At 40.1% G+C, this 27,890-nt stretch overlaps 1 protein-coding gene across 1 annotated transcript; it reads left to right on the plus strand.

Annotated features, from left to right (window-relative positions):
* Positions 1 to 784: 784 nt before the first annotated feature.
* On the plus strand, positions 785 to 6,483 carry LOC141639915 (uncharacterized). The gene is made up of 5 exons (XM_074448893.1): positions 785 to 1,302; positions 1,665 to 3,151; positions 4,904 to 5,326; positions 5,730 to 5,965; positions 6,052 to 6,483. The coding sequence occupies exons 1-5, from the start codon at positions 1,160 to 1,162 to the stop codon at positions 6,313 to 6,315; spliced, it is 2,553 nt and encodes an 850-aa protein (XP_074304994.1). The 5' UTR covers positions 785 to 1,159; the 3' UTR covers positions 6,316 to 6,483.
* The last annotated feature ends 21,407 nt before the right edge of the window (positions 6,484 to 27,890 follow it).

Consider the following 27,890-nt stretch of genomic DNA (forward strand, 5'->3'; position numbering starts at 1 on the left):
AAGAAAGTCATTTCATGACCTTATCTCACATTGGGTCATGCTAATTTTTTTGTGTTAATGGAAATTAAAGTGACCCATCCTCCTCATGATCTAGATCATGACTTTGCTTAAGGGTGATCTAAGAGGTCTAAACAAGAGGGAGGAGCTTAGAGGTGTCAATCGGGTCATTCGGGTTGGTTACGGGTCGGGTTAAAGCGAGTCGAGGAAAATATCGCGTTCGGCTTATGTCGGGTCAGTGACGGGTTCAGGTCGGTTCGGTTCATGTCGGGTCATCAACGGGTGGCAAGTCGGGTCGGGTCATTAGCGGGTCAGGCTATCAGCATATATTTTATTTTATATATTTAGTTTTAGATGTTAATTTTATGTTTAAATAATGGGTAGGTGTATTAATTGTAGTTTTAAGTGAAAATAATTAAGATGAATGTCAATTTGGTGTTATTTAAACTATTATTAAGCTATTTCATTATCGAGTATCTATTGGGTCGAGAAAATATCGGGTCACGGGTCGGGTCGGTTCAGGTTGGGTTCGGGTTGGAAAAAATAAAGCTGCTATCGATTATCAAGTCAGTTCAGTTTCGGTTCACCCAATTTCCAAGTTGTATCGGGTTAAATTTCGGGCGGGTTGGGTTGGGTTCCTTGGATCGGGTCAGCTTTTGCCCGCTCTAGAGGAGCCGTGTAATTTAGGGATAATTAGATGTTGAGAAGGTGGCATAATTTCCAAGAACGTGGACTCTGACCATTCCGAAATTAGTAAGAGTGTAGATGAACCATGTAAAATGGACCCTCCTCTACTCTTCCAAGTAACGGCTCTTCATTCTTTCCCACATTTTACGAAGCTACAATTTTCCTTGTTTATGTTGTTGACATGTTCTTTTCTCGTCCTATCTTTTTAATTAGGTCATATTTTTTCCTCTTTTTACTTCAGCCCTTGTTTTCTCATCTCTATTTCCCCCCTTTTTTTCCTTTTTAGCAATAAAAAAGAGGTAACAAGTCCTACTCTTATGTAGCTAGAATTTTCAAAGTTGCAATCAAATCCCCTCTATCAGTCACTCTGTTTTTGCTTAAACTTGAATTAATTAAAAACAAGGTTTTTTTTTTTTTTTTTTTTTTTTTTTTTTTTCATTCAGGGTTTTTGGTTAAATAATAAATAAATACTGTAATGGGTGCAAAAAAGCTGTTTTTAATCACAACCCACTTTGTTTTTATGTCCAAAAAAATGATTTTTTTCATCAGGGTTTTATGGGTGTCTTTCTTCACTTCTCTGTTTACTCTGTTTGGTTTCATTGGACGTCATATTTTCAGGTAATTATCTTCTTATTTTAAATTGTCCAAATTCTAATAGTACTAGTTATTCTTTGGTTTTGGATTATGATTGAATAAAGCCGAATGAGTCAATAAGCTAATTGCGCTTCCTTTTATGTTCAAGTATTCATCATTCCATGAGTTTTTGACGCAATTTTGATTTTCTGATTTTGGGTCCTTGGGAAACAGCCTTTTGTGTTGTTAGAAGGTCCGTACATCCGAACTCCCTTCGCCCACAATTTGCGGAGGCACTGGGGTATCATGTTGTGTTATTGTTTTTTTTATTTTTGTGGTTATTATTGATTATAATAATCATGTTAAATATCTGAATTAATTGATTGTATGTTGTGGAATTCAACCAGATTACAGCGAAAATTGATAGATCAAAATAGTAGTATGAGGAAAGTGCAACAAGGGTGTAATACGATTGAACAAAGGGGGGAGGAGGAGGAGGAATCAGAGTCATTGCTAAGGTTTCACTTTCCGACTTTCGAAGAATTTGCTCAAGAAAATGATGTTCATTATATTGGTGATCAAGGGTTATGTGTTAATCCAGATGCTAATTGTCCTCTTGTTGTGACTACTAGAGAGACACTGAAGTCTGAAAATGTTGTGGGGTTGGAACATGTAGAAAACATTGTTGAGCCTCAAATAATTGATAAACTGGGTAAAGAGGCTGAGTCTCGAAAAAGTTCAGAATATAAAGTTGAAATGATTGTGAATCTTGTTCAAGATATTGGGGATTCAAGAAGAGATTTAATGAGTGTTATTGTTGATGATGTGGAGCTGAATTCAAAAGAAATTGAAACTGAAAATGTAGGTGAACCAAGTCAAATGGTTGACAATTTGGTTAACAATGTACATAGTGTGAGACATGATGCTCATTTTTTTAGTGATGATGAGTCTTTAGTGTCGGATTCAGACTCGGATTCGATGGTTTCTAGCAATTCCAGCTTTAGGAGCTCGTTTATTGACTCGCTTAGTGATGGGCTTTTGTCGGATATTGATTTCCAAAGGGCGTTTGAGATTGATACTTTGATGGAATATGGTTGCCAGGAGATGGAACTAAGTAGTAGAAAAATTTTAGCAGAAAATATAGTGTTACAAAATTTTAGCAAAGTTTATGGTTGTGATGATCTCGATGACGAGGATGAGGATATATTACAAGAGCTGAAGGACATGGAGCATGATTTGCAAGATGATCATGATAGTTTTCACCCAAAAGATGGTTGCCATGATCTCGACGATGAGGATAAAGATATATTGGAAGAGCTCAAGGGCATGGAATATGATTTGGAAGGTGATCATGATAGTTTTCACCCAAAAGATGGATTTAAAATGAGGAGCGAGTCACCAAGGGAGCAAAGTGCTGAGAACCAATCTCCGAGTTCTGAGAAGCAAAATTTAGAATCTAATTTAGCTGATGTTATTAACGCTTCAGTTATTGGTGGAAGAAATACGGAAAATGAATTACTTGGTGAGCATCAAAATATGGAGTCTAGTTTAGTAGTTGATGAATCAGAACGGAATCAAAATTCTGAGAAGTCGAGTTCAGGAGAGCTGTTATCATCAGATTCCGATGAGCAAAATGGCCTCGAAAGAGAGTGGGAGCATCAAGATTTAGTAGAGCAGTTAAAAATGGAGATTAAGAAGGTTCAAGCTATAGGGCTTCCAACCATATTAGAAGAGTCAGAGTCTCCCAAAATAATGGATGATTTGAAGCCATGGAAGATTGAACACAAGTATCCGCATGAAGGTACCATGGATGAGCTGAACATCTTCTATAAAAGCTACAGAGAAAAGATGAGGAAATTGGATATCCTCAACTTCCAAAAGATGTATGCTATTGGTAAGTTATTACTTGCTGCGCAAAAAAAAAAAATTACTCAATATTTTACTTGTATTACTTAGATAAGTTAGGAGTATTTTACTTGTTGATTGTTTCTTGTTGCTTTGAGTCTTGGACTTTTTCATAAGCCGGATTTTGGGGAAACCATTGTGTTCTATATTCATTGTTTTGGATTATGATAAACAAAATTAAAGTGGCTTAACCATTGAGCTAGGAAATAAGGAGCTCCTTATATGAAATCGGTTCTTGTTTAAGAAACCGGTTTCAAGTGAGAAAAGGAGAAGAGAAAGGAGTGAACACATGAAATTTAATTTTTTTCCATTGAGGAGAAAAAAAAAAGTTCCTTATATGTGATTATGTTAATATGGTATGAACCTACATGCATTGCTTATGGCCTAATACTCTTTGGGCTTAATTTTTATATGAAATTGCTGATGATCAACCCTGTTTAGCGAAGGGCCACTTGAACATCCCTATTATAATATGGGAAAGACTATGTACATCAAACTCCGCTTATCTGAATGGATGGCTCTTCGAGAGTAATGATGATGAAGACATTCTAATCCCAAATTATCCCTTTTAATATTCTTGGCTGTAATGATTCTGATTTAGATATAGTGATTAATCCACTCGCGTACTCGAAACTCGAAAGGAATGTTATATCTTTCTTTAGTGGCGTTTGAAAAGAAAAATCAAGAAGTTGTTTAAATTTCACACTTCACCCTCCTTACCTAATCATGAAGTGTGTGTTCTGGTAGCAAAAAGACACAAACAACACCGATGAAATCCGTATTCAAGTTTTTATAAGAAATAAAAATAAATAAGAACATATATTGATGAGGGGAAATCTCCTTTTTTTTTTTTTTTTTGGTTTCATTTGACCAACAGTAATTTAAATATTTTGGTCTTGAGTGCATGTACTGTTATCTACCTGAAATAGTTGTTTATGGCCTCTGCTGATGCTGTCTCATTCTTGGAAGGCTTTTTATTTAGAAATATTCAGATTGTTAGTCGGTGCATTTCGAATGTATTAATTTAATTCAGATATTGGACCTACTTTATATATACAGAATATATAATATCTCCATCAGGAAAATCCTCCATTACTTTCAGTAATTGCTACTGTGGTTGATGTCACATAGTTTTGTAGCTTTACTTCTTTTACTAATCAACCTTTTTTTTGGACTATTTGTATAAACAAATGGATGATTATTTGTCACTAATTACTTCTTTTGCATCCCACAATCCTGATGATTATTAAAGTCCCTTTGGCCACAAAATCACTGATGCATTCTCAATTACAATATCAAATGCTACTGTGTATCTAAAGGACCCACTTTTTCCAGCTAAAACAAATTGTTATGGCACTATCAGTCCATTAGTAGCTTTATTTTCCTTCTGTTGCATAGTTATGCAAATAGCATGTCTGCTAACTCAGCTGTAAAGCTTGTAAGGTCGTTGAAGGCAACACCCGTGCCGTGACTATACTTTGATTTTTTCTGTATCAAGATCGTCTTTGTGAATCCCTTTAAATTAAAGTGAGTAAAATTATAGTGTGTCTTATTATTAGACTTTGATTAGATACATCTTGCTACTAATTAGAATCACAATTTGTATTAATTCTTGTACTTGCCTTTTCAACACCTAAATCGCGAACTTAACTGATTTGCCCTCAGCCCCAGATCTTATTTTCTGCTTCGCAACTAACCTTTATGCAGCAGTCTTGAGCATAACACTGGTGCTAATAAACAGGTTTCATGAGGCTAAAAGACCCACTTCAGTCATTTACCAAAGGCAAAATTTCAATTCCAACATTATCTGCCATTGTGTCAATTGAGTGTTGGCCTTGTAAACCGAAACCATCATCCGAAATACACCCGCCTCTGATGAAGAAGTTCAGCAAAGAACTAGAGAGCGACTTGGAGATGGTATATGTAGGTCAAATGTGTCTTTCGTGGGAATTTCTTTGCTGGGAATATGGAAAGGCCTTGGAACTCTGGGAGTCAGACCCCCACGGAATCCTCCATTATAATGAAGTTGCTGAGAAGTTTCAAATGTTTCAAGTTCTTCTGACTAGATTCCTTGAGGAAGAGTTGTTTGAAGGTCCAAGGGTGCAACACTATGTTAAGAATCGTTGCGTGTTTCGCAATCTTCTGCAAGTTCCTGTTGTTAGAGGTAATGCTGTTATTATCGTCTTAGAAGTTTCAGATTTTTACAGCAATTTTTCTCGTTCTATGACAAATTGCTAAAACAAACTTTGCATGAAACTATTTCACATACAAGAGTTTGTGCTTCCAAAATATTTAGGGTTTTTCTATGACAAACTTCTGTTAGTTTTTTTTTTCAAAATTGAACATGTAGCGTAAATATTTGTAGAATCATCTCTGGTTAAGAACTTAAAAATTAAGATAACTAAACCCCTAAACGATTTTAGAAAACTAAAAGGGTTTATGTTTTGAATAAGTACTTAAGTAGCGATGCAGAATAGAAAATCCCAATTATGGAGTATTAATTTCAAATTTTAATGTTTATTATACTGACGTAGATGTTTAAGTGATGTTGGTTTGGCACTTTCCAGATGACAATTCCAGAAATCGGAAGAAGGAAAGGAAAGCGATTAGCAGGAAGGAAGCCGTAACAAGTTTACAGCTTGTAGAAATCATTGAAGAGTCTATTCGTATATTGTGGCAGTTCATTCGAACAGACAAAGATGCAAGCAATGCTGTTGTGAAGTATCGGCGGAGCTCCAGTGTCAAACTCCAAAGTCCAGCCGATGCAAATTTCTTAGCTGAAGTTCGATCAACTCTTCTAAAGGTACTTCTTTACCTTTTGAAGTGAACATCATCTGTACATTCTATATTTATAGTGAAGTAAAAGTAGTTCACCCCCTTGTATTGCAGAAAGACAAGAAGCTGAAGGAACTAACAAGGAGTGAAAACTGTATATTAAGAAGTATTCATAGGCATCAGGAGGAGGAATCAGATCATGTTTTACACTTCTTTTCGCGAGTCGATTTGAAGTTGGTTTCAAGAGTTCTGAATATGCGAAGATTAAGCACAGAACAATTAGTTTGGTGCAGTGATAAACTCCATAGAATTAATTTTGTTGGTAGAAAATTACAGACAGAAGTAAAACCATCAATTTTGCTTTTTCCCTGTTCATAGTCGGAGAATAATATTAGGGTTCCCAATTAAGGACGTTTACTTTTAGATTTTGATATGTTTATGAGAAATAGAATACATACTACATGTAAAGATTGTATAGTGTCTATTGTGAATGTAAGAGATGTACTGAGTACTTTGAATTTCTTTTCCAATTTGTTAAAGTTGAATTAGTATTTGGGTTTTTCGTAACTATATAGTATTAACAATATATCTTCCGTATATTCCTCAACCAAGCAAATCGACTCATAAACTGCAATATATCATTCAAATATGTACATAATTATTTTACTCAAATCAACACATAAATATCTTGTAAATATAGGATGATTATTCTTGTATAAGGCTCCAACTATTAGCTTAAAATAACTCATAGCACTTGTATAAATAGCCTTGCTCTCCTATTGTAATATACACATTTAATATACACCTTCTTCTATCTCTTATATGGTATCCAAAGGCCACAAACGATCCATCAAATACACCTCCTTCAACCTCTGTCCACGCCCCGCCACCTTCAAACGCAGCACCGCACCCATTGTCAAACCTCTGCTACCTCCTGCCACCGTGACTCACACCGAACATGTTGTCCCCAACCCTCACGATGCAACCACCCTCTCACATCGCTCAACCTAAACCACTGTGTGAAACTCACCTCGGCTAACTACACGTCGTGGCGATTCCAACTGACTCATATCCTCTTCGGATTTAGTCTCCTGGGGTTCATCGACGGAACCCACCCACAACCGTCACCCACCATCGTCTCTGATGACAAATCAGAGAAACCAAATCCCACGTATTATACGTGGCTCAAACAAGATGGCTTAATCTTGGATGCCTTAATGGGCACCTTATCGGCCACCATACAAGCGGTAATTGTCCGCGCAACCACCTCGAAATAGGCGTGGGATATTCTCGCTCAAACATATGCAAATCCTTCTCGCACTCACATCTTACAAATAAAGGATCGTCTCGATTCGATCCTCAAAACCGCTGACCAGTCTCTCACAGAGTATATGCACGCCATAAAAGCGTGTATCGACCAATTAGCATTAATGGTTAAAGTATTGGACCCCGAAGATGTTGTATCGAAGGTCCTCAAGGGCCTTGATTACAACCTCTTCAAACCCGTCATAGATGTAGTCCGAGCCCGAGACACCCCGATCTCGTTTGAAGCCCTTCACGAAAAGTTGCTTCAACACGAGCTCCTCGTCAAGCAAAACTCGACCACTGACCCGTTTCAACCCACCGCCAATCTCAATTATCGTCACAACAACCAGTATCGTGGTAACTACCGCAACAACACCACTCACACCCCTACATTCGCACCCTCCAATGGAAACCCGTCTTCCTTAACCAACCCGAACCCTAGGCCCTTCAAAGGCCGCTGCCAATGGTGCAGACAAGTTGGCAATGTCATAGCCGACTGCCCATTATTTCGCAAGCTTTTCCCCACCATTGTATTCCCTGCGCCTCCGACTCGTCAACACCAACAGGCACCCCAAGCCCACACCGCCACAACCCACAGCATACCACCACCAAACCCAAATTACCTTCTTGACAGCGGCGCCTCAAACCATGTCACATACGACATTGATACGCTCGCTCTTCACTCGCCATATCTCGGTTCTAATGACCTCCTTATCGGAGATGGTTCCGCGCTCCAAATTGCCAACATAGGTTCATTAACCTTACCTTACTCTTCTATTAAATTGTCTAATGTTTTACATGTTCCGAAAATATCTCGGAATATAATTTCAATTTCGCAATTATGCAAAGATAATAATGCTTATGTTATTTCTTCCTCTTCTAATTTTTTTGTGAAGGCAATAACGACGGGAGCAACCCTTCTCCAGGGCCAGGCCAAGAATGGCATTTACGAGTTGAGCCAGTCCCACAAAACCGTCTACTCTTCACAACCCGGCTCATCTCCAATCTCGTGGCATCACAAACTAGGACACCCTACTTATGATGTAATGAGAATTATTAATAAAGATTTACCATTTAATTTATCAAATTTCTCTTATTGTGATTCATGTTTAATTAGCAAAAGCACTAAATTACCATTTGCAATCTCGTCCTTTACAACGACCGCACCACTCGACCTCATTTTCTCCGACTTATGGACTAGTCCTGTCCTATCACGCGAGAAATATAAATATTACGTTATTTTTGTTGACCACTTTAGCAAATATGTATGGTTTTTCCCGCTTAAACAAAAATCCGAAACAACCCAAGTCTTTATTCGGTTCAAAGCGGTAGTTGAGAAATTTTTCAAAAAACCGATCCGTCGATTCTTTTCTGATAACGGCGGTGAATTTCAAAAATTGACACACCATCTTCTCGACAATGGCATTAGTCATTTAACCTCACCTCCACATACTCCGGAACATAACGGATATGCTGAGCAAAAGCATCGTCACATTCAGAAACAGTCTTGCCTTACTCGCTCATGCCCATCTCCCTACCACCCTTTGGCCGTTCGCATTTAGTACGGCCACCTACCTAATAAACCGTCTTCCAACCGCCACTCTCCATGGTCTCACTCCATACTTCAAGATGCATAATTTACAACCCGACTATACTAAACTACACAAGTTTGGATGTCTCTGCTACCCTTGGTTACGTCCGTATACCAAACACAAACTTGAATATCGTTCTACCCCATGTATCTTCGTTGGATATTCCTCTACACAAAGCGCTTTCCATTGTCTTGAGCCTAAGATAAACCGTCTATTCACCTCGCGACACGTTAAATTTATTGAAGACGAATTCCCCTATCATCGTCTTCTATCCACTTCGCCGCCTCCCTCCACGACCACCAGCCCTGACGAATGGTATCAGCTCGTCCTCCCAATTATTCCCCCGCCTACCACCACTCCTAATACCACTCTTGACACCACTGCTATCCAATCTCGACACCCTATTAACCAAGTCTACACTCGTCGAAAAACAAGTACACAACACGCATCTACTCGCCGATCCCTCGACCAATAACTCTCCTCCCGCCACCTCTCCTACGACGCCCTCCAATGACTCTATCACTCCTCATTCTTCCCCAAACCCAGTCTCCCCTACTCCCCCATCTCCACGGCCCCCTCCCCCTCCTCCTGCCCGTAATGTTGTGACCTGTCTTGATCACAACATCCGTAAACCCAATCCAAAATATGCGAACCTTGCTCAAGCTTCCGCCACAACAACCTCTTTACCGAAAACTGTCAAACAAGCCCTTGTTTCCACACAATGGCGACAAGCAATGCAAGATGAATTTGAAGCTCTTGACTGCAACAAAACCTGGTCACTAGTTCCTCGTCAACCATGTAATACTCCGTATTTATGAGTCTTGGGGTACTCTATCGAGTAGGCCTTACTCTGTCGAGTAAGGGAGTTTTGCGAAATAAAATAGTTTCTGACCTGTTGGGTACTCGATCGAGTAACTAGGGTACTCGATCGAGTAAGGGGGCACTCGATCGAGTACCTTAGATACTCGATCGAGTAGCCGATTTCTACGGGGTCGCTTTTGTCGAGTTTTGTTAATAATGCGATTAAAGTATAAAACACTTCCGTCATTATTTCCAAATCACTTTTCCAAAACCTAAATTTCTGTTTAAGAGAGAAAGCAAACAAGTTCATCTTCTTAATCGCATCCTTAACGATTCCCGGAGTTCAGACGGTCGATTCTCGTTGTTTTTCGTGTTGTTGGATTCCTTGCGTCGAGGGTAAGCTTCTAGCATAATTTTTATAATGTTTTGCTAATTTTGGTTAAACCCTAATTTGGGGTTTGGGGGTTTTATGAGTAGTAAGTAATTGGTAGCCTTTATGTGTTATGTGTGATAGGAGGAGAATTCGTAGAGGAGCCGTTTTGAGACAGCTGTTTAGATCGTCTGCGTGTTTGTTTTCCAGGTAGGATTTCCTACTCAGTATTAGTCCCATAATGGGATATTGGTGATGTCTTTGTAGTTATTTGTTTGATTGTGATTGTGAGTGTGATTGTGATTGTGATTGTGATTGGTTGTGATGGTTCTCGAGATGCGTTCTCGGCTGAGTGGGGTCACTTGCGGGAGTGATCTCACGCCCTAGTTTCGCCCTTCGTGGAACCCGCCACGAAAGGGGATGTGCACATTAATGATACAGGGTTATCGCTCGTACGATGAGCGGGGCTTAGGTGGGAACGGTGCGGTCCCCCATCGCGTGGGCTGGTCCGGTGGACGATCGGTGTTGAGATGATGATGGGAGTTGGTGTTGTGTGTATGTGTGACATGATTAAATTGTCTGTTTGCCTTTTTTGTTATTATCTATTTTGATTGTGTGATTAGTACCGACCCGGTGTTGTTTTGTAAAACTGCGGTGATCCATTCGGGGATGGTGAGCAGATATTGAGCAGGTATAGAGATAGTATCTTGGATAGTGGGGATGGCCACGACATGACGATAGAGTCTTCCATTTTGTAGTTTAGTCTTGATTTACATTTCATTTGAGAACAGTTAGTTGGAATAATGTATTGTACTTTCAGTTGGTTTGAGGATTGTAACTTTTCATTAAAGCACTTATAATAAATGTTGTTTCTATTTTGTCTATTTGATTATCATGCCTCGGGCAACCGAGATGGTGATGTCTCCATACCTGAGTGGTCCTGGTAAGGCACTTGGAGTATGGGGGTGTTACAAATGGTATCAGAGCGACGATCCTGAAACCTGTAACCAATGAATCTAATGAACCTAGGGAGTCTAATTAAAATGAACCCGGGGTAGAAGTTGTAGGAGCTAATGCAAAGACTTGGGAGACGTCCTAAAGTCGCGAACTCGCCCTACAATTTTGAACCGGTCACATGGGATATGAGTCGGGATCGCTATGTGCATACCTTGTGTGTTGTGTATCTATGTAGTAAGGTGTTGTATGAATCAATGGATGTATACATGTGGAGGATGTGAGATGTGTAGTGAAGGATAATGATGATATGATTATAATTGTCATTGATTGAATACATGAATTGCAAGACGGTTGGTTTGTAATGTTGTTTTGAATTGGTTGAAAAGATGAGTTAAGGAATTGCATGAGAATATGAAATTCATGTGGAGGACATGTTTATGTGATGGAAGTGGATTTTCTACTTTTGCTATGTTAGTAACATGTGAATAGGGGATTCCATGTCGTACATTATGTTAGTGTGTACGTGAGGTTATAAAATAAGAGCATGTGGGTAAATCGTGATTGACAAGTTCAATAATCTATGTGCATGATGAATGTTGTTGCTTGGCTTTTGAACATAGTAACATATGATTAGCAATACTGGTTTTATGAGTACTGAGTCGTTTGTCTACCTTGTGGTTGTTTAAGTCGTTTGGGAAGTAAAAATCAATAGTTGTGTTTTTCGATTATAAAGAGGTTGTCTTTAAACTGTTATAACTTGAGATGCATAAATGATTTTGATGTGATTCCAATTGGAGGTGATAGCTTGTCCTTTTACGATTCTAACGATAGGTCACACGCCCAAAACGACCAAGTAATGAGTGAGTTATGACTGTTTTACGAAAACTGGACAGTGCTGAGAATTGGGGTACTCGATCGAGTAACTAGGATACTCGATCGAGTAAGGGGGCACTCGATCGAGTACCTTAGCTACTCGATCGAGTAGCCCTGGTGATTTGTTTTACGTGCTTCTGATCTTCACCTACTCGATCGAGTAAGTCCCTTACTCGATCGAGTGGCCTGTACTCGATCTAGTGACCCCTGTTTTGGGTCATATGCTTATCTTTTGACATTCGTGCATATTATGTTTAATTCAAAGTTGTTATTTTACTTCTTATTGCATTGTTTTACACGTAAGTTGGTCTTGATACGTAAGTTACCCAATCTATGGGGTGGTGAGTGGCACCTTATGGTGAGTATGAGTTTGGTGGGAGGAGATGAGCTATATGTGGTTGTGCTGAGTAGTGGAAAAAGACAAGAAAGATCGTTATGGCTTAATTGAGACATAGAGCATGTTTTCTGAGATGAGATGAGTGATATGAGTGTGTGTTAAATAATGTAAGAGTAAGTGAATGTGGGCAAGGGATGATGTGAGTCTAAGGAACGTGAGAATAAAAGATTGAAAGTAAGGAGGTGGATAGTGGCAGCTTGAGATGTGTAAAGAATTATGGAGGAAGATAGTTAGGAGTCGTGTGGGTTAAGGATATATGTAGTGAAAGTTCGTTTTAAAGGGGTTGAGAAGAGTTGTATACAGTGAATTTTATGGAGACATGTCGCGAGGTAGATTTGTACACAGTGAGTAAGTTTGGGAGATTTGGTTTACCAAGAGGTGAAACTACATGTGATTTCTTTGGGCATTTAGCAGTATGAAAGGAATTTTGATTTCTAGAGAGGTACAAAGGAGATGCAATTGTTTGAACAGTGAAAGTTGATTTTATGGATAGATTAGTGGCAAGTGTGAGGGATACCATAATAAGAGAAAATCCATGGTAAGAAAGAGTGAGAAGATATCGATATAAAATAATGAGATGTGAGTCTTGGAGCAATGAGAAAGTAACCGGAACACTAAAGAGTTAGGAAGAAGTAATAAGGAGTTTTATGGTTAATTGATTTGCCGAGAGTAAAAGAAAAGAATGAGGGGAGTAAAACTAGGAAGATGTTGACCGGAGTTATGTGACATAAAAATTGAGGAATTGTCGAGATGTATGATACTATCAAGAGTAAGTAAGTTAATGGTTATACAGAAGTTTCAGGACAACATGATTAATCATGAGTTTCGAGGAATTAAAGGAGTATGAAGTTGGTGGAGTATTTGCACGATACAAGATTTTTGGTGGAGAGTTAGATGATGATACAATTAAGGATAGTATTGGGAAGAATGTTGAGGTAATTTTGTTAATGGATTGGATGTTCGTTATTTGGGATGTCAACCAAAGATAGGAAACAAATCGTGATGTTTAGAGATGAGTGTAAGAGGTTTGATGCCCGGACAGCGGTAGTGTTATGGTTTGTGACTAGTGGTTAAGGGTAATGGTATATTAGAAAGGTAACAATTCTAAAGAGGTTGATTTTGCAGAGACCAGATTGATAAGTACAGTTATGAAAGAATATAAGATGTGGTTATATGAGGCGGTTGTTAGTAGTTGAGTATTAATGGTGTGGCTACATTTGGCAGAGGGTGATGGATATGCGAAAGGGAGAATATGTTATGAGGTGTATACGAGTTAAGCTCGGGCGACAGGTAACCTATGTTGAGTGGTAACTTACGTGATCAGGATTGACTAGTTGGTCGTGATTACGGGTCTATGATATGTGTAAATGTTTGTGTGAGGTTCTGACCTCACAAGAAGTGGTATGGTGTGATAATTATAAAGTTGTTTTATAAATGTTCTGTAATATATAGGTTGGACACGGTAATTTAATTGAATAATATCCAAAAAGGTAATAACTTGATTAATTTGACATGGCTAGTTATAATTTTATGTGTATTAATAACACATGTGTATTCCGTGAAATGGTAGAGATGATGTTCATGAGATGCTTATCTGTTTATCCATATAATATGTTGCGTGGTGAGTTAATAAAGTGGATTTGAGTAAGTTTTCTTGTATGCGAGAAGTTATGCTCGATCGGTGTTTATGGGAATCGTATGCGAGTTGTGATGTCTATCGGTGTGGTTGTGGTGCCTCGGGTGGTGATCCGGGCATGGTACATAATGTTGTGATGCGGGTATTTTCGCACTACGGTGTGGCTGTTGGTGGCGGTGTTGTGATGCCGTCACCGGTTGTGGTGGAGTAGGCGGGATGATTATGATTCGAGTTTCGAAAGTGCATACCGGTTATTCATAGTTTGTTGTTTTGTTTGATGTTGCTCCTGCGAGTTTCGGTTTCTGCAGATAGACAGTTGTCTTGTTTATTGATGTTTCTTTACCAAGTTAAGTTGGGAATGAGGGTATAGTATGATATGAAATAGAGTCGTATATGTTTTCGTTGTTGTCATGGTATAGTGATGTTTTATTGATGGGACACGGTTGTGAGAGGTTGTTCTGATAATTTTGATCTTGTTCTAGATAAGGCTTTAGTAGACATGGTAATGACAAGTGGTCCGTAGGACATGTGTGGTAATGATCCGAAAGTGCGGGTGGTTCATAATCTTTTGTTGGGACAAGTGAGTGTAGGGTGTTGGGGGAATTAGTGTCATATTAGGTTATGTATGAGTCTTGCGGTAATGAAGGAAAGAACTGGAGGATCTAGTGTGAGTGTACGTAACGAGTGTGGATCGTGAGTTATGCGTTTGGGAGATAGGTGCTTTATATAGAGAGGTATGTCATGTTGCGGTAATGTGGAAAAGTTGAAGTTTTGGGTTAAGATAAAGATTTTGAGGTATAGGTTAGGTGGTGTGGCGAATGAGTTGAGGTATGAGGAATGTTTAAGTAAGAGAACCTTGGATATGTGCATGGCGAGTGTTTAGATTATAAGTGGTTATCTTTGACATGCGGTGGTGATGAGGATAATGACACGATATAGCTAGGATTTAGTATTAGTGAGTTACGAGGACGTAACATTTGTCTTAAGAGGAGTAGGATGCGATAAAAGAGAGTTTCATGGTGGTGCATGTTGTAATATAATTGGAAGTAGAGTGTTAGCGTAGCGTAAAGGAGGGATTTGTTTTGTGGATGATACTTATAAAAGGCCATGGCCGTGCTTGTAGTAGTGTGATGCTTCGAAGTGTGAGAATATTTTATATAGTGTTGTGGTTGGAGGATGGTGTGATGAGTCCGAGTAAACTTCGAGGACGAAGTTCCTTTTAAGGGTGGTAGAATGTAACATTCCGTTTGATGTTATGAGTATTTTGGTAGTGTATGGAGTTAGTGTTGAGAGAGATATAATGGAGTGGATACGATATCGTGAGCCATGTTTTGGAGGTAGGAATAGTTAGTGGAGTTGGTGTTACGAGTTCATGTTTGGGTTGGAGTTTTGTTTTGAGTTCTTAGTCGCGTTGTTGTGTCTTGATCGAGTTAGTATGTTTGTTTTCATGTATGGGTTGAACTTCGGGGACGAAGTTCTTTTTAAGGAGGGAAGACTGTAATACTTCGTATTTATGAGTCTTGGGGTACTCTATCGAGTAGGCCTTACTCTGTCGAGTAAGGGAGTTTTGCGAAATAAAATAGTTTTCGACTGTTGGGTACTCGATCGAGTAACTAGGGTACTCGATCGAGTAAGGGGGCACTCGATCGAGTACCTTAGCTACTCGATCGAGTAGCCGGTTTACGGGGGCTGTTTTGTCGAGTTTTGTTAATAATGCGATTAAAGTATAAAACACTTCCGTCATTATTTCCAAATCACTTTTCCAAAACCTAAATTTCTGTTTAAGAGAGAAAGCAAACAAGTTCATCTTCTTAATCGCATCCTTAACGATTCCCGGAGTTCAGACGGTCGATTCTCGTTGTTTTTCGTGTTGTTGGATTCCTTGCGTCGAGGGTAAGCTTCTAGCATAATTTTTATAATGTTTTGCTAATTTTGGTTAAACCCTAATTTGGGGTTTGGGGGTTTTATGAGTAGTAAGTAATTGGTAGCCTTTATGTGTTATGTGTGATAGGAGGAGAATTCGTAGAGGAGCCGTTTTGAGACAGCTGTTTAGATCGTCTGCGTGTTTGCTTTCCGGGTAGGATTTCCTACTCGTATTAGTCCCATAATGGGATATTGGTGATGTCTTTGTAGTTAGCTGTTTGATTGTGATTGTGATTGTGATTGTGATTGTGATTGGTTGTGATGGTTCTCGAGATGCGTTCTCGGCTGAGTGGGGTCACTTGCGGGAGTGATCTCACGCCCTAGTTTCGCCCTTCGTGGAACCCGCCACGAAAGGGGATGTGCACATTAATGATACAGGGTTATCGCTCGTACGATGAGCGGGGCTTAGGTGGGAACGGCTGCGGTCCCCATGGCGTGGTGGTCCAGTGGACGGTCGGTGTTGAGATGATGATGGGAGTTGGTGTTGTGTGTATGTGTGACGGTTCAAATTTGTCTGTTTGCCTTATTGTTATTATCTATTTTGATTGTGTGATTAGTACTGACCCCGGTGTTGTTTTGTAAAACTGCGGTGATCCATTCGGGGATGGTGAGCAGATATTGAGCGGTATAGAGATGGTCTTTGGATAGGGGGATGGGCACGACATGACGATAGAGTCTTCCGCTGTAGTTTAGTCTTGATTTACATTTCATTTGAGAACAGTTAGTTGGAATAATGTATTGTACTTTCAGTTGGTTTGAGGATTGTAACTTTTCATTAAAGCACTTATAATAAATGTTGTTTCTATTTTGTCTATTTGATTATCATGCCTCGGGCAACCGAGATGGTGATGTCTCCATACCTGAGTGGTCCTGGTAAGGCACTTGGAGTATGGGGGTGTTACAAACCATCTCAAAATATAGTTGGATGTAAATGGGTCTTTCGGATTAAATACAGTCCCGATGGGTCCCTAAAACAACACAAAGCTCGACTCGTAGCTAAAGGCTTTCATCAACGCCCTGGCAATGACTACACCAAAACCTTTAGCCCAGTAGTAAAACCCACAACTGTCCGTCTAGTACTCTCACTCGCAGTCACTCACTCGTGGTCTCTCCGACAACTTGATGTCAATAATGCATTCTTACAGGGTACATTAACCGATGATGTCTATATGGCCCAACCTCAAGGCTTTATTGCCGAATCTAAACCTGACTATGTCTACAAATTAAAAAAAGCAATCTATGGCCTAAAACAAGCTCCCCGAGCTTGGCATACCGAGCTCAAAACCTATATTCTCACCTACGGTTTCAAACAATCACTATCTGACTCATCTTTATTTATTTTCAAAACAAATGTTATATGTATTTACATGCTTGTCTATGTCGATGATATTATCATCACTGGACCAAATCACCATCATTTACAACAATTTATCAACCAATTAGCAAATTGATTCTCTATTAAAGACCTTGGACCGCTCTCCTATTTTCTCGGCATTGAAGTCACACCTAATAGTCTTGGTCTTCATCTCAATCAATCCAAATACGTTCATGATCTTCTTCTTAAATACAACATGTTCGAGGCAAAACCAAATACAACACCCAGGGCAACCGAAAGTCACCTAATTCGTGAAGATAACAAACCAATTCACAACTACTCAGATTATCGAGCTATTGTCGGTAGTCTACAATACCTCTCTCTTACTCGACCCGACATCGCCTTTACCATAAATCAACTCGCCCAATTTCTTCACCACCCTACATCAAACCACTGGTCTGCATTAAAACGATTACTCCGCTATCTCCAAGGAACCCAAACTTATGGTATTCAACTTCACCGTAACTCTCCTATGTGTTTACATGCCTTTTGCGACGCTGATTTTGCAGGTGACAAGGATAACTATCTCTCCACCACTGGCTACATCATCTACCTTGGCCGTAATCCGATCTCCTGGTCCTCGAAGAAGCAACAAGGCCTTGCTCTCTCAACCACAGAAGCCGAATTACGAGCTGTCGCCGCTGTAACAACCGAAACCCTCTGGATCGGCAATCTCCTCACTGAACTTCACATAAACATCATCAAACCACCAACATTATACAGTGATAATATGTCCGCTACACTCTATGCCAAAAATCCAGTCTTTCACTCAAGAATGAAGCATATGGCTCTCTCCTTTCACTTCGTCCGTGAGCAACTTCAGCTTGGCCACATCCGTATACAACACGTTGCTAGCAAAGATCAACTGGCCGATGCTCTACTAAAGCCACTTCCCAAGCACCGCTTCCATGACCTACGAGACAAGATTGGACTCCTCTCTCCGACGTCCATCTTGCGGGGGCGTATTAACAATATATCTTTCTTATATTCCTCAACCAAGCAAATCGACTCATAAACTCCAATATATCATTCAAATATGTACATAATTATTTTACTCAAATTAACACATAAATATCTTGTAAATATAGGATGATTATTCTTGTATAAGGCTCCAACTATTAGCCTAAAATAACTCATAGCACTTGTATAAATAGCCTTGCTCTCCTATTGTTATATACACATTCAATATACACCTTCTTCTATCTCTTATATATAGGACATCAAAGATTCGAAGGAATTGTTATATGCAAAAATATTTTTGGCATTAGAAATGTTCTGTAAAGAGAAAAAACTGTATATGGAGTAAAATATCTGTGACATCTCTCTCGTGGTATATGGTGTGAAAATGAGGAAGCAAACTGAAGAATATTAGGCAAAAAAACATATCAAGAGTGGGATCTGAACTCACGCCCTTTCGGACCAGTACCTGAAACTGGCACCTTGACCAGCTCAGCCATCTTGATATTATAATGCTTAATATGGAGTATAATGTATATTTAAGGAGACGTTTCTTCCCCTTTTTTTAGGGCACAAAATATAAGAAAGGGGAAGAAATAATAAATATAGTATTGTAATTGTAAAGTTTATATGAGTGTGAAAATAATAAATAATAAATAATGATAAAGAATAAACAACGTAGTGTGAGTTTATTTTTTAGGAGTTAGGAATTAATAAAAAAAATGAATGAAATTTACCAAAAAAAAAAGGCAAAAGGGAATATAATCAAACTTGTGTGAAAAAAAAGAGGGAAGATAATAAGAAATTGGAGGGAGTACATTTTTTCGAAGGTTACGTGAAGAGTTTAGGATTCCAAGTACCTAAGAGGGGGAGGGGGTGAATTAGGTACTATTTAAAAATTTCAACTTAATCTTTATTGCTTTGAAATAAGTTGATTAACAACAATACGAGAAACAAATGGATACATCAAATAAATCGAGTAATTAGAAGTCTATCACGTTGTTACAGAAGGTTGCTGAAATTTGGAAACAACAGTTGTTTTGACTGTTACTTATTTGTCATAGCAAATGAAGTAAAGGCTACAAACCGAAAGAAACAGTTTTCAGGACTGTTATTAAGGAAAACGCAAATGAAGAACGAGTAAGCTAATTGCAGCGGATTTTAAAGTAACGAGAGATCAACACAACAAATTTTTATTGGTTCGGCCAATACTCTAAGGGCCTACGTGCAATCTTCTTTTTATGGATTAGTTAAGTGATCAACTCAGACTACTTAAAACCCTTACAATAAAAAGGACCAATAACCTACTCCGGTTGCGACAAGAGTTCAAAGACTACTCCGTCTAAGAACTCGACTCTCTTAGAATGTTTACAAGATCAAGTTTCCTCAAACTGATTCTTAAAAAGAATTGAGAAGGACAACTTATTGATCAACGATTCTACGTAAGAGAACACAATACTTAAAGCAACAGTAGTGAAGACTGTGACACTTGAAGACTTAGAAGATTTTTGCAAATGAAAGAAATGTTTTGAGTTCTTAAACACAGTTTTGCAAAAACACTTTGAAATTCTCAGAAAAAAGTCTTGAAGAATGAAGGAAAGGAGTGCTGCTTTTATAGAGAGGCAAACTAGGGTTTTGAAGGTCAAACCCTTTGATAGGAAACAAATGTTTTAACCTTTCCAAGTTTACACATAAAGAAGCATTCTTCCAAAGGTGAAAGAAGAAAAGAGGCATTGTAGTCATCCAAAAGGGTCTCTGTAAATTGGTCACAAAGCAAAGTTGACAATCAAATGAAGATACTTTAGAAAGTCAATTTTGGAAATAAACAAGTTTTACTTTCCAAGAGCCATGTTAAAATGTTTTGCCAATTTGAATAAAACTCTTTCAAAAGATGCCATTGGGATATTCTTTTCTTCGTAAAAAACCTTTTATTATATTTAATATATCAGAAATATAAACTTCTCAAATAGAAGTTAGTATTTGAAAGCTTGAGTATTTTTGAAAGCAAAGACTCTTATTTCTTCAAGTGACACGAACTTGAGTAACAGTCTTACTTAATATTACCCAGATAAGCAGACCGTTGCTGATAAATAGTCTTCCTTACTGTTTCACGAATAAACAGACCATTGCTTATGACCGTTGCTGTAATACCCGCCCTTTTAGGGACCCTTTGACCATCATTGACTGCCCTTGGGAGCGGGAGTAATCTTAGAAAAGTATGCCAAAACCATCTTGGGGTGCGTGTTAAGAGTGGTACTCGATAGAGTAGAGGCTACTCGATCGAGTAGCTAGGTTACTCGATCGAGTAGGGGGCTACTCGATCGAGTATGTTGGGTACTCGATCGAGTACCGGGTTTTCAGCGAGGGTTTTATATCGCGTTTTGTTAAATCCGCAAATCACTTCCGCCACTTTCCTCCTATCCTTCAGTCGCCCCTTTCCCTTCCCTTCACCTCAAAACCTCCATGGAAGCCTTTTGAAGATCCTTGAACCTTAGGAAGGCGTCGCTTGTGTCGGGTAGCGGTCTCTTGCTGACTTTTCTCCCTGGTAGGTATGTCATAATCATCATCCGTGCCTTTGTTCTCTATAGTTAGGGTTGCTTGTTGTAATAGATGTTTGTATGGTGGTTATAGGCTTTGCTTGCTCATTTGGATATGTTGTTTGTCGGCATGGATTGGTTGCGATTGCTTAAAGGTAGGTTCGCCTACTCGGTTTACGTAGATGGTCTAGTGTCTCGGTCGTTATGGTAGTATTATGGTTGTTTGATATAGTAATTGTGTTGTGTTGTGATTGTGGTTGTGATCGTTGTTGATGGTTCTCGAGATGCGTTCTACCGAGTGGGGTCACTTGCGGAGTGGCTTCACGCCCTAGTTTCGCCCTTCGTGGAACCCGCCACGAAGGGGATGTGCACATTAATGGACAGGGTTATCGCTCGATACGATGAGCGGGGATTTGGTGGGTATGGCTGCGGTCCCCCATCGGCGTGGTGGTCCAGGGTGGACGATCGATGTGAGTTGGTTGGATTATGGTGGTTGCGTTTGGGACTGATAGTAGTGTTTGTATTGATAATTGTAGTTGCCGTTGTTTTGTCTTATCTCAGTACTGACCTTGTGTGGTTGTTTGTTTGTTATGTGTCTGCCGTGATCCCTTATGGTGAGCAGTCGGTCTTAGCAGGTGTTGATGTTGTTGATAGTCAAGTCAGGCGGGGATGAGTCTTCACGAGATATGATGGTCATAGCGAGTAGTCTTTGAGTTGTACCTTTGTATCGTATTTTGGTTTCAATCACTTGTAATATAACTTAATAGTTCTTTTATTGACGTTTGATAATTACTTTCCTCGGGCAACCGAGATGGTAACGCCCTTATATGCTAAGGAAGGCCTAGTTAAGGCTCCTCTGGATATGGGGGTGTTACAAAGTGGTATCAGAGCGACGATTTTGGAACCTGTAACAAATGAACATAATGAACATAGAGAGTCTAATAAAATGAACCTGGTGTATGTGTAATGGGAGCCCCAGCTGATGCTAGATTTTGGGTGAGTAGGCGCCCTCATTTCAAAATCTTGGCCCCATGACACTTAAGCCAGTCACATGGTATGGGAATGTGGAGTCCGTGTGTCTATGTGTAATATGTATGTTAATTGTCTTGAGCTACCTTCGGTTAAGCCTTGTTGGAATTGATAGGGGTGTATTAGTGATATATTAGACCGTGTATAGTAATTGTCGATGAGATTAGTGAGGTTCTTTGGATGATTAGTGAGCTTATATAATGGTTATGAGACATGTGACGAAAGTTTACGTGATAGAAATGCGTGAAAATGTGGAATTGAATGTTGTGACATGAAGAGCGAACATGTAGATGTTTGCTATAAGTTAATGATGACGGAAGTCATATACGAGTTTATAAATCCACAATAATCACTATGATGATAGTTATAGTATAGTAGGATTATAATTCGAGACATAGCATATAGTAATGCGTTTATGCCTACTTGTTGGTTGAAATTTTTCCGCTGCGTAATGTGTGATTCGTACTAAAATAAATTGCTTATGATAGAATGTGAAACATGGTAGATTAATTTGTTTTGAAAAGTATGCATTTATGTGATACGTGAAAGAAAGAACTAATGTTAATCATCCGCTTCAACTTGAAGTAAGCACGAGTTTAGTAGTAACATGTAAAGCAAGTTTAAGTGTAATAAAATGACACGACTAGGTTTATAAATAACTCGGTGACAGGTAGACCGAGTTGGGTAATTTGTATAACGTAACGTGATATGTCTCTTAGTTGTTGAAGGGTTGTATTTTGCGCAACAATGGTTATAAAACGTGATTGAATGTGATAATTAGTGTCGAATCCCGAACTTAGTTTGGAATCGACACGCGGCGTTGTTTTGCAGGTATCTTCGAGTTACTTAGTGTTCGGACCGAGTACTTAACTCTACTTGACCAAGTGCGAGTGCTTACTAGACCGAGTAGACCTCACTCGATCTAGTTAGGAGGCTATAACGTCGGGATGTGGGAAAATTCCTGCAGATACTCGACGATTTAGCTCCTACTCGATCGAGTAGGGTGGTACTCGATCGAGTACCCCAGGCACTCGATCGAGTAGGTTCTTGACAAATGAATCCTACGGGTTTTCTTAAAACCCCTAATCTTTCTATTTCTTCTTCTTATTCCTCTATATTTCGACACACCTCCACCTAATCTACTCTCAATTCCTTATTCCCTCTCAAATCCTCTCATTCTCTTGGGTTAGTAGTGAATCTTAATTTCGTTTCTCTACTTTGTTCATCAATCAAGGTATGCTATTCTTCCTAATGTACATGGTTTATTGCTTTGAATGTGTTAAAATAGTGAAATAATCTGAAATTTTCGATTTACATGAGTAGGTAGTTGCTTTTGATAGTTGAAATATGATTCACATGCCTCCTTTCCATGTTTGTTGGTGACTAATTGCTGTAAATTAGATTAGGAATTGCAAGGGTTAAACCCGAAATTTCTAGGGTTTCCAAAATTGAAATCGATTTTTGGTTGTTTTACAATGGTTAGATGGTAGAATTGAGCCTTAAGTATTGTTTATATCATGTTGGAGGATAGATTTTGATGATTTTACCCTTAGAAAGTTGCCTTAAAACTCCGTCTTAAAAGTGCCCCAAATGGAAATTCGTGATTTGTAATTGGAAAAATGGGTGTAGTGAATGACATTACAAGGGTAAGTGAACTTCAATATGATAATAGAAACGATGATTGATGAAAATATGCCGAAATTTTCACAGCTGTAAAGACCGTCTGAAAATTTTAATTGAGTTGTTGTACATAATAGTGAAGGGTGATGATGATATGTTATAAATTATTCTTTCTCTTAAATTAGTAACATGTGATTAGAAGTGTGTTTGGAATAACCTTAGAATCATGCTAGGATATTCGAATTTGTTGAGCATATGTAAACGTCATGATAATTCCTTTCACCACTATGGCTTATGAGTAGTAATAATTTGAACTTGTATGTTAAAATCTTAGAAAGCTTTGGTGAACATGTGTACTTGTCTTAATACTCAAAGTAACGGTGTGAATTATGTGCTCCACATGCTGAAAGTTGTTGATAAATTGGTGTGCCTAGCTGATAAGTTGAATTCAAATTACATGAAATCAATACTTGCATGTTTATATAAGTTGCTTGAACATATGCCTTAAGCGGATCCGAGACCGAACCTTGGACTCCGCCAAAGTAAGCGGGGAGGTAACCCACCCGAGACGGGAGTGGACTGTGGTACCCGGTCCCGAATACCCTACGATTGTTTTTGTTGACTTCAAGCAAAGGGAGCATTTTGTAGCCTTACAAAAACGCAAAATGAGACCTACAAAGTGTATAGACACCACTGTGTTAGAGGAGTTGGAGATAGAGACGGATGTCCGTCACATATTCGAGACCTTGGGTTTTACGGGTTTGTATAGGCTGAGGAAGCATACTTACCCTTTTCTTACCTTGGAGTTCATGAGCTCTTTTAACTATGACCCAGTAGTCGGGTTGATTGAGCTTAGATTGATGAATACCAGATTTTTCGTTGACCATGGATTTGTTTGCCTCTCACCTTGGGTTGGCCAAGCCTCCCAAGGATTCCATAATCGATATTCCGGTGAGTGCGGCGTCCGCGCCTAATGCCTTGCTTGACCGGGAAGCAAGCTCCCACCTCGAGCAACATCCGATTAATGACGTTGACATATTACCTCGAGAGTCTTTCTCCGTTCCCTTTCGAACCTCCTCTATGTGAAAGGATATCGAGAAATTGAATAATCATGAGGTCTTACTTCGATGTCGTACCTCAACCCGGAGCGGGCCGGGGAAAGTGGTATTTAATGCTCCTTCCATAGTTTGTCTTGCCCTTGCCTTGATGGCTTCTTCCCCTTCCCGGTGCACGAGTTGTGGTGCTATTGCCACTCGGTTAGGTGAAAAGCTAACCTCCTTTGAGGCTTCTTCGGCTTACGTGCCTCTAGCTACCCCAGTGCCTACCATGGATCGTGAATACTATCTCGACCTGAAATGGTTGAGGACCTTGGCTGACGGTAGCCTAGCGTGGAGGGTGTGGGGGATGAGTTGGATGAAGGTTCCAGCTCCCGAGCACCTCCCACCCACGGAGCCCTTGGAGCCGACCGTAGTGACGGTGGACTCCGATGACGAGGAGGAGGAGGATGATAATGAGACCCGCCCGACTACATACCTATCTCATCGACGGCACCGTCCTTGAGGAGATGCCGGAGCCGACGAAGGGCGAGAATGCGGGAGTTCAGGTGGTAGAGAGACCCAGAGTGGTGAGGGGACCCCGCCGAGTGAGGGAGAGGACCTCGGAGACTAGGCCACAGCCGGTAGCGCCACAGCAGCAGCAACATCCTTTTCCGTGCTACCCTTACCTCGACACTCCGGAGACGCGATCCAGCTACTTGGCAGAGAGAGTGTCGTCCACCTTGACACTCCGGAACATGCACGAGATGGCGTACGCTCAGGGGATAGGGACCGAGGGACCTCACCCGGTTTGGTGGAGTGGAGTTGGGGACTACTCAGGGGTTTTCCATTCCTACGGGGTTGAACGGCCGACGTGGGGACACCTCGATCCTTTGCCTACGGTGGCACGACCCCATGGTACGTGACCCCGGGGAGCGGGAGTAGGAGGTGATGCGGGCGTGGGCTCATCAGTGCGGTATGGTGAAGGTGGTGGTGGTGATGATGAGGTGATGTTTGAGCAGCAACAGCAGGAGTGATACTCCTTATTCCTATCTTTGTTCATGATCCTTAGTAGTAGTTGTGGTTGGTAGCGTGGCTAGATTTTCGGTTGTGTTAGTTGAAACTTTATTTATGAACTTGTATCGTTAGGCCATAAGGCCGGATTAGCTACTTTAATCTTTTTGCAGGATGACTGAGAGTCGGGGCATCATCCCGACTCAATTTATGTGATAGTCATGTGTATATATGTTGGTCTATGACAGGTTGGGTAAGGCACTTGGCCTGTAGGTACTCGACAGAGTACCCCACACTCTATCGAGTAGCTGCAGGAAAGGAAGAGAGAAAGCATTCTGAACTCGGGCTACTCGATCGAGTAGCCAAGACACTCGATCGAGTAGCATGGCACTCGATCGAGTACCGTTACCTACTCGATCGAGTAGCACTGTTACAGGAGGATTTCGAAAATTAAAAATGTTTAATTGTTTTATAATTGCGAGTTTAATGTTTAAAGTAGTTGTGAGTGCGTAGTAACACCTTTGAACCGTTAATTTCATGTGTTGCAAGTCGTGATTGAAGTTTTATAAGCGTATTTGTTACAATTAGTGAAGCGGTAATAATTTCTTGTTACTTTAATATTGCATACGCCTCATTACGATCTATTTATCGGAGTTGTAACTTCGCCTATATTTGTGCATATCATTTTAACGTGTGTTGCCAACGGTAACTAGTTATTCCGGTGACTTGGGTACGATTTCTAATTTAACGAGTATGTAGTTAGCGAGTAATGTCCACAACAAATAATATGGTTCTCTTTAATGTTAAGATACAAATAATAAGTAATACGCGTTGATATTTGGGTGATGAACTTCGGGGACGAAGTTCCTTTTTAGAGGGGAAGAGTAATGTCGCGAAACAAAAAGGCCGTTTTCGAATAATGCTTTGCTTGTTTATAATGTTGTTGGTACCATATTTTGCGTTAATTACAAAAAAATTTCTGAAATATAACGAATTACTTTAGTTATTTAAAGTGAAGGAGTTGTATGTTTCAAGAGACGGTCATGAAGAATAGTTATAGTGTGATAAATCGTATTCGAATCACGTTGCCAAGTAACATGGTGGCATTGGTTGTACCATATGATAGTTGATATGAGACATGTTCTAGATCGATAGTTTGATAGTCGATACTGTATGTCGGGTGATCGTGGGTGGTGATTCGCATTGCGAGTTTGATGTTTATATGTATATAAAGTAACGGTTAACGGTAATAGTGCTTGCATGATAGTAGTAAAAGTCATTAGATATAAGTATAGACGGTGATGATGATGACATGGGGGAATGGTATTTCCAGGGAGTAATGGGTTGAGCGGGAAGATGGGTGGGGATGTGTTGTCTTCGTATCTTGAGCGGGAGATAGGTGAGGTGAACTTCGGGGACGAAGTTCTTTTAGGGGGAAGATCTGTAATACCCGCCCTTTTAGGGACCCTTTGACTATCATTGACTGCCCTTGGGAGCGGGTGTAATCTTAGAAAAGTATGCCAAAACCATCTTGGGGTGCGTGTTAAGAGTGGTACTCGATAGAGTAGAGGCTACTCGATCGAGTAGCTAGGTTACTCGATCGAGTAGGGGCTACTCGATCGAGTATGTTGGGTACTCGATCGAGTGCGGGTTTTCAGCCGAGGGTTTTGTATCGCGTTTTGTTAAATCCGCAAATCACTTCCGCCACTTTCCTCCTATCCTTGATCGCCCCTTTCCTTCCCTTCACCTCAAAACCTCCATGGAAGCCTTTTGAAGATCCTTGAACCTTAGGAAGGCGTCGCTTGTGTCGGGTAGCGGTCTCTTGCGACTTTTCTCCCGGTAGGTATGTCATAATCATCATTCGTGCCTTTGTTCTCTATAGTTAGGGTTGCTTGTTGTAATAGATGTTTGTATGGTGGTTATAGGCTTTGCTTGCTCATTTGGATATGTTGTTTGTCGGCATGGATTGGTTGCGAGTTGCTTAAAGGTAGGTTCGCCTACTCGGTTTCGTAGATGGTCTAGTGTGTCGGTCGTTATGGTAGTATTATGGTTGTTTGATATAGTAATTGTGTTGTGTTGTGATTGTGGTTGTGATCGTTGTTGATGGTTCTCGAGATGCGTTCTCGCCGAGTGGGGTCTTGCGGGAGTGGCTTCACGCCCTAGTTTCGCCTTCGTGGAACCCGCCACGAAGGGATGTGCACATTAATGGACGGGGTTATCGCTCGATACGATGAGCGGGATTTGGTGGGTATGGCTGCGGTCCCCCTTTGGCGTGGCTGGTCCAAAGTGGACGATCGATGTGAGTTGGTTGGATTATGGTGGTTGCGTTTGGGACCGATAGTAGTGTTTGTATTGATAATTGTAGTTGCCGTTGTTTTGTCTTATCTCGATCATCGACCTTGTGTGGTTGTTTGTTTGTTATGTGTCCGCCGTGATCCCTTATGGTGAGCGATCGGTCTTAGAGGTGTTGATGTTGTTGATAGTCAAGTCCAAAGGCGAGGATGAGTCTTCACGAGATATGATGGTCATAGCG

This window comes from Silene latifolia, unplaced genomic scaffold, assembly GCF_048544455.1.
Source record: "Silene latifolia isolate original U9 population unplaced genomic scaffold, ASM4854445v1 scaffold_606, whole genome shotgun sequence".
In the NCBI taxonomy this organism is placed as follows: Eukaryota; Viridiplantae; Streptophyta; class Magnoliopsida; order Caryophyllales; family Caryophyllaceae; genus Silene; species Silene latifolia.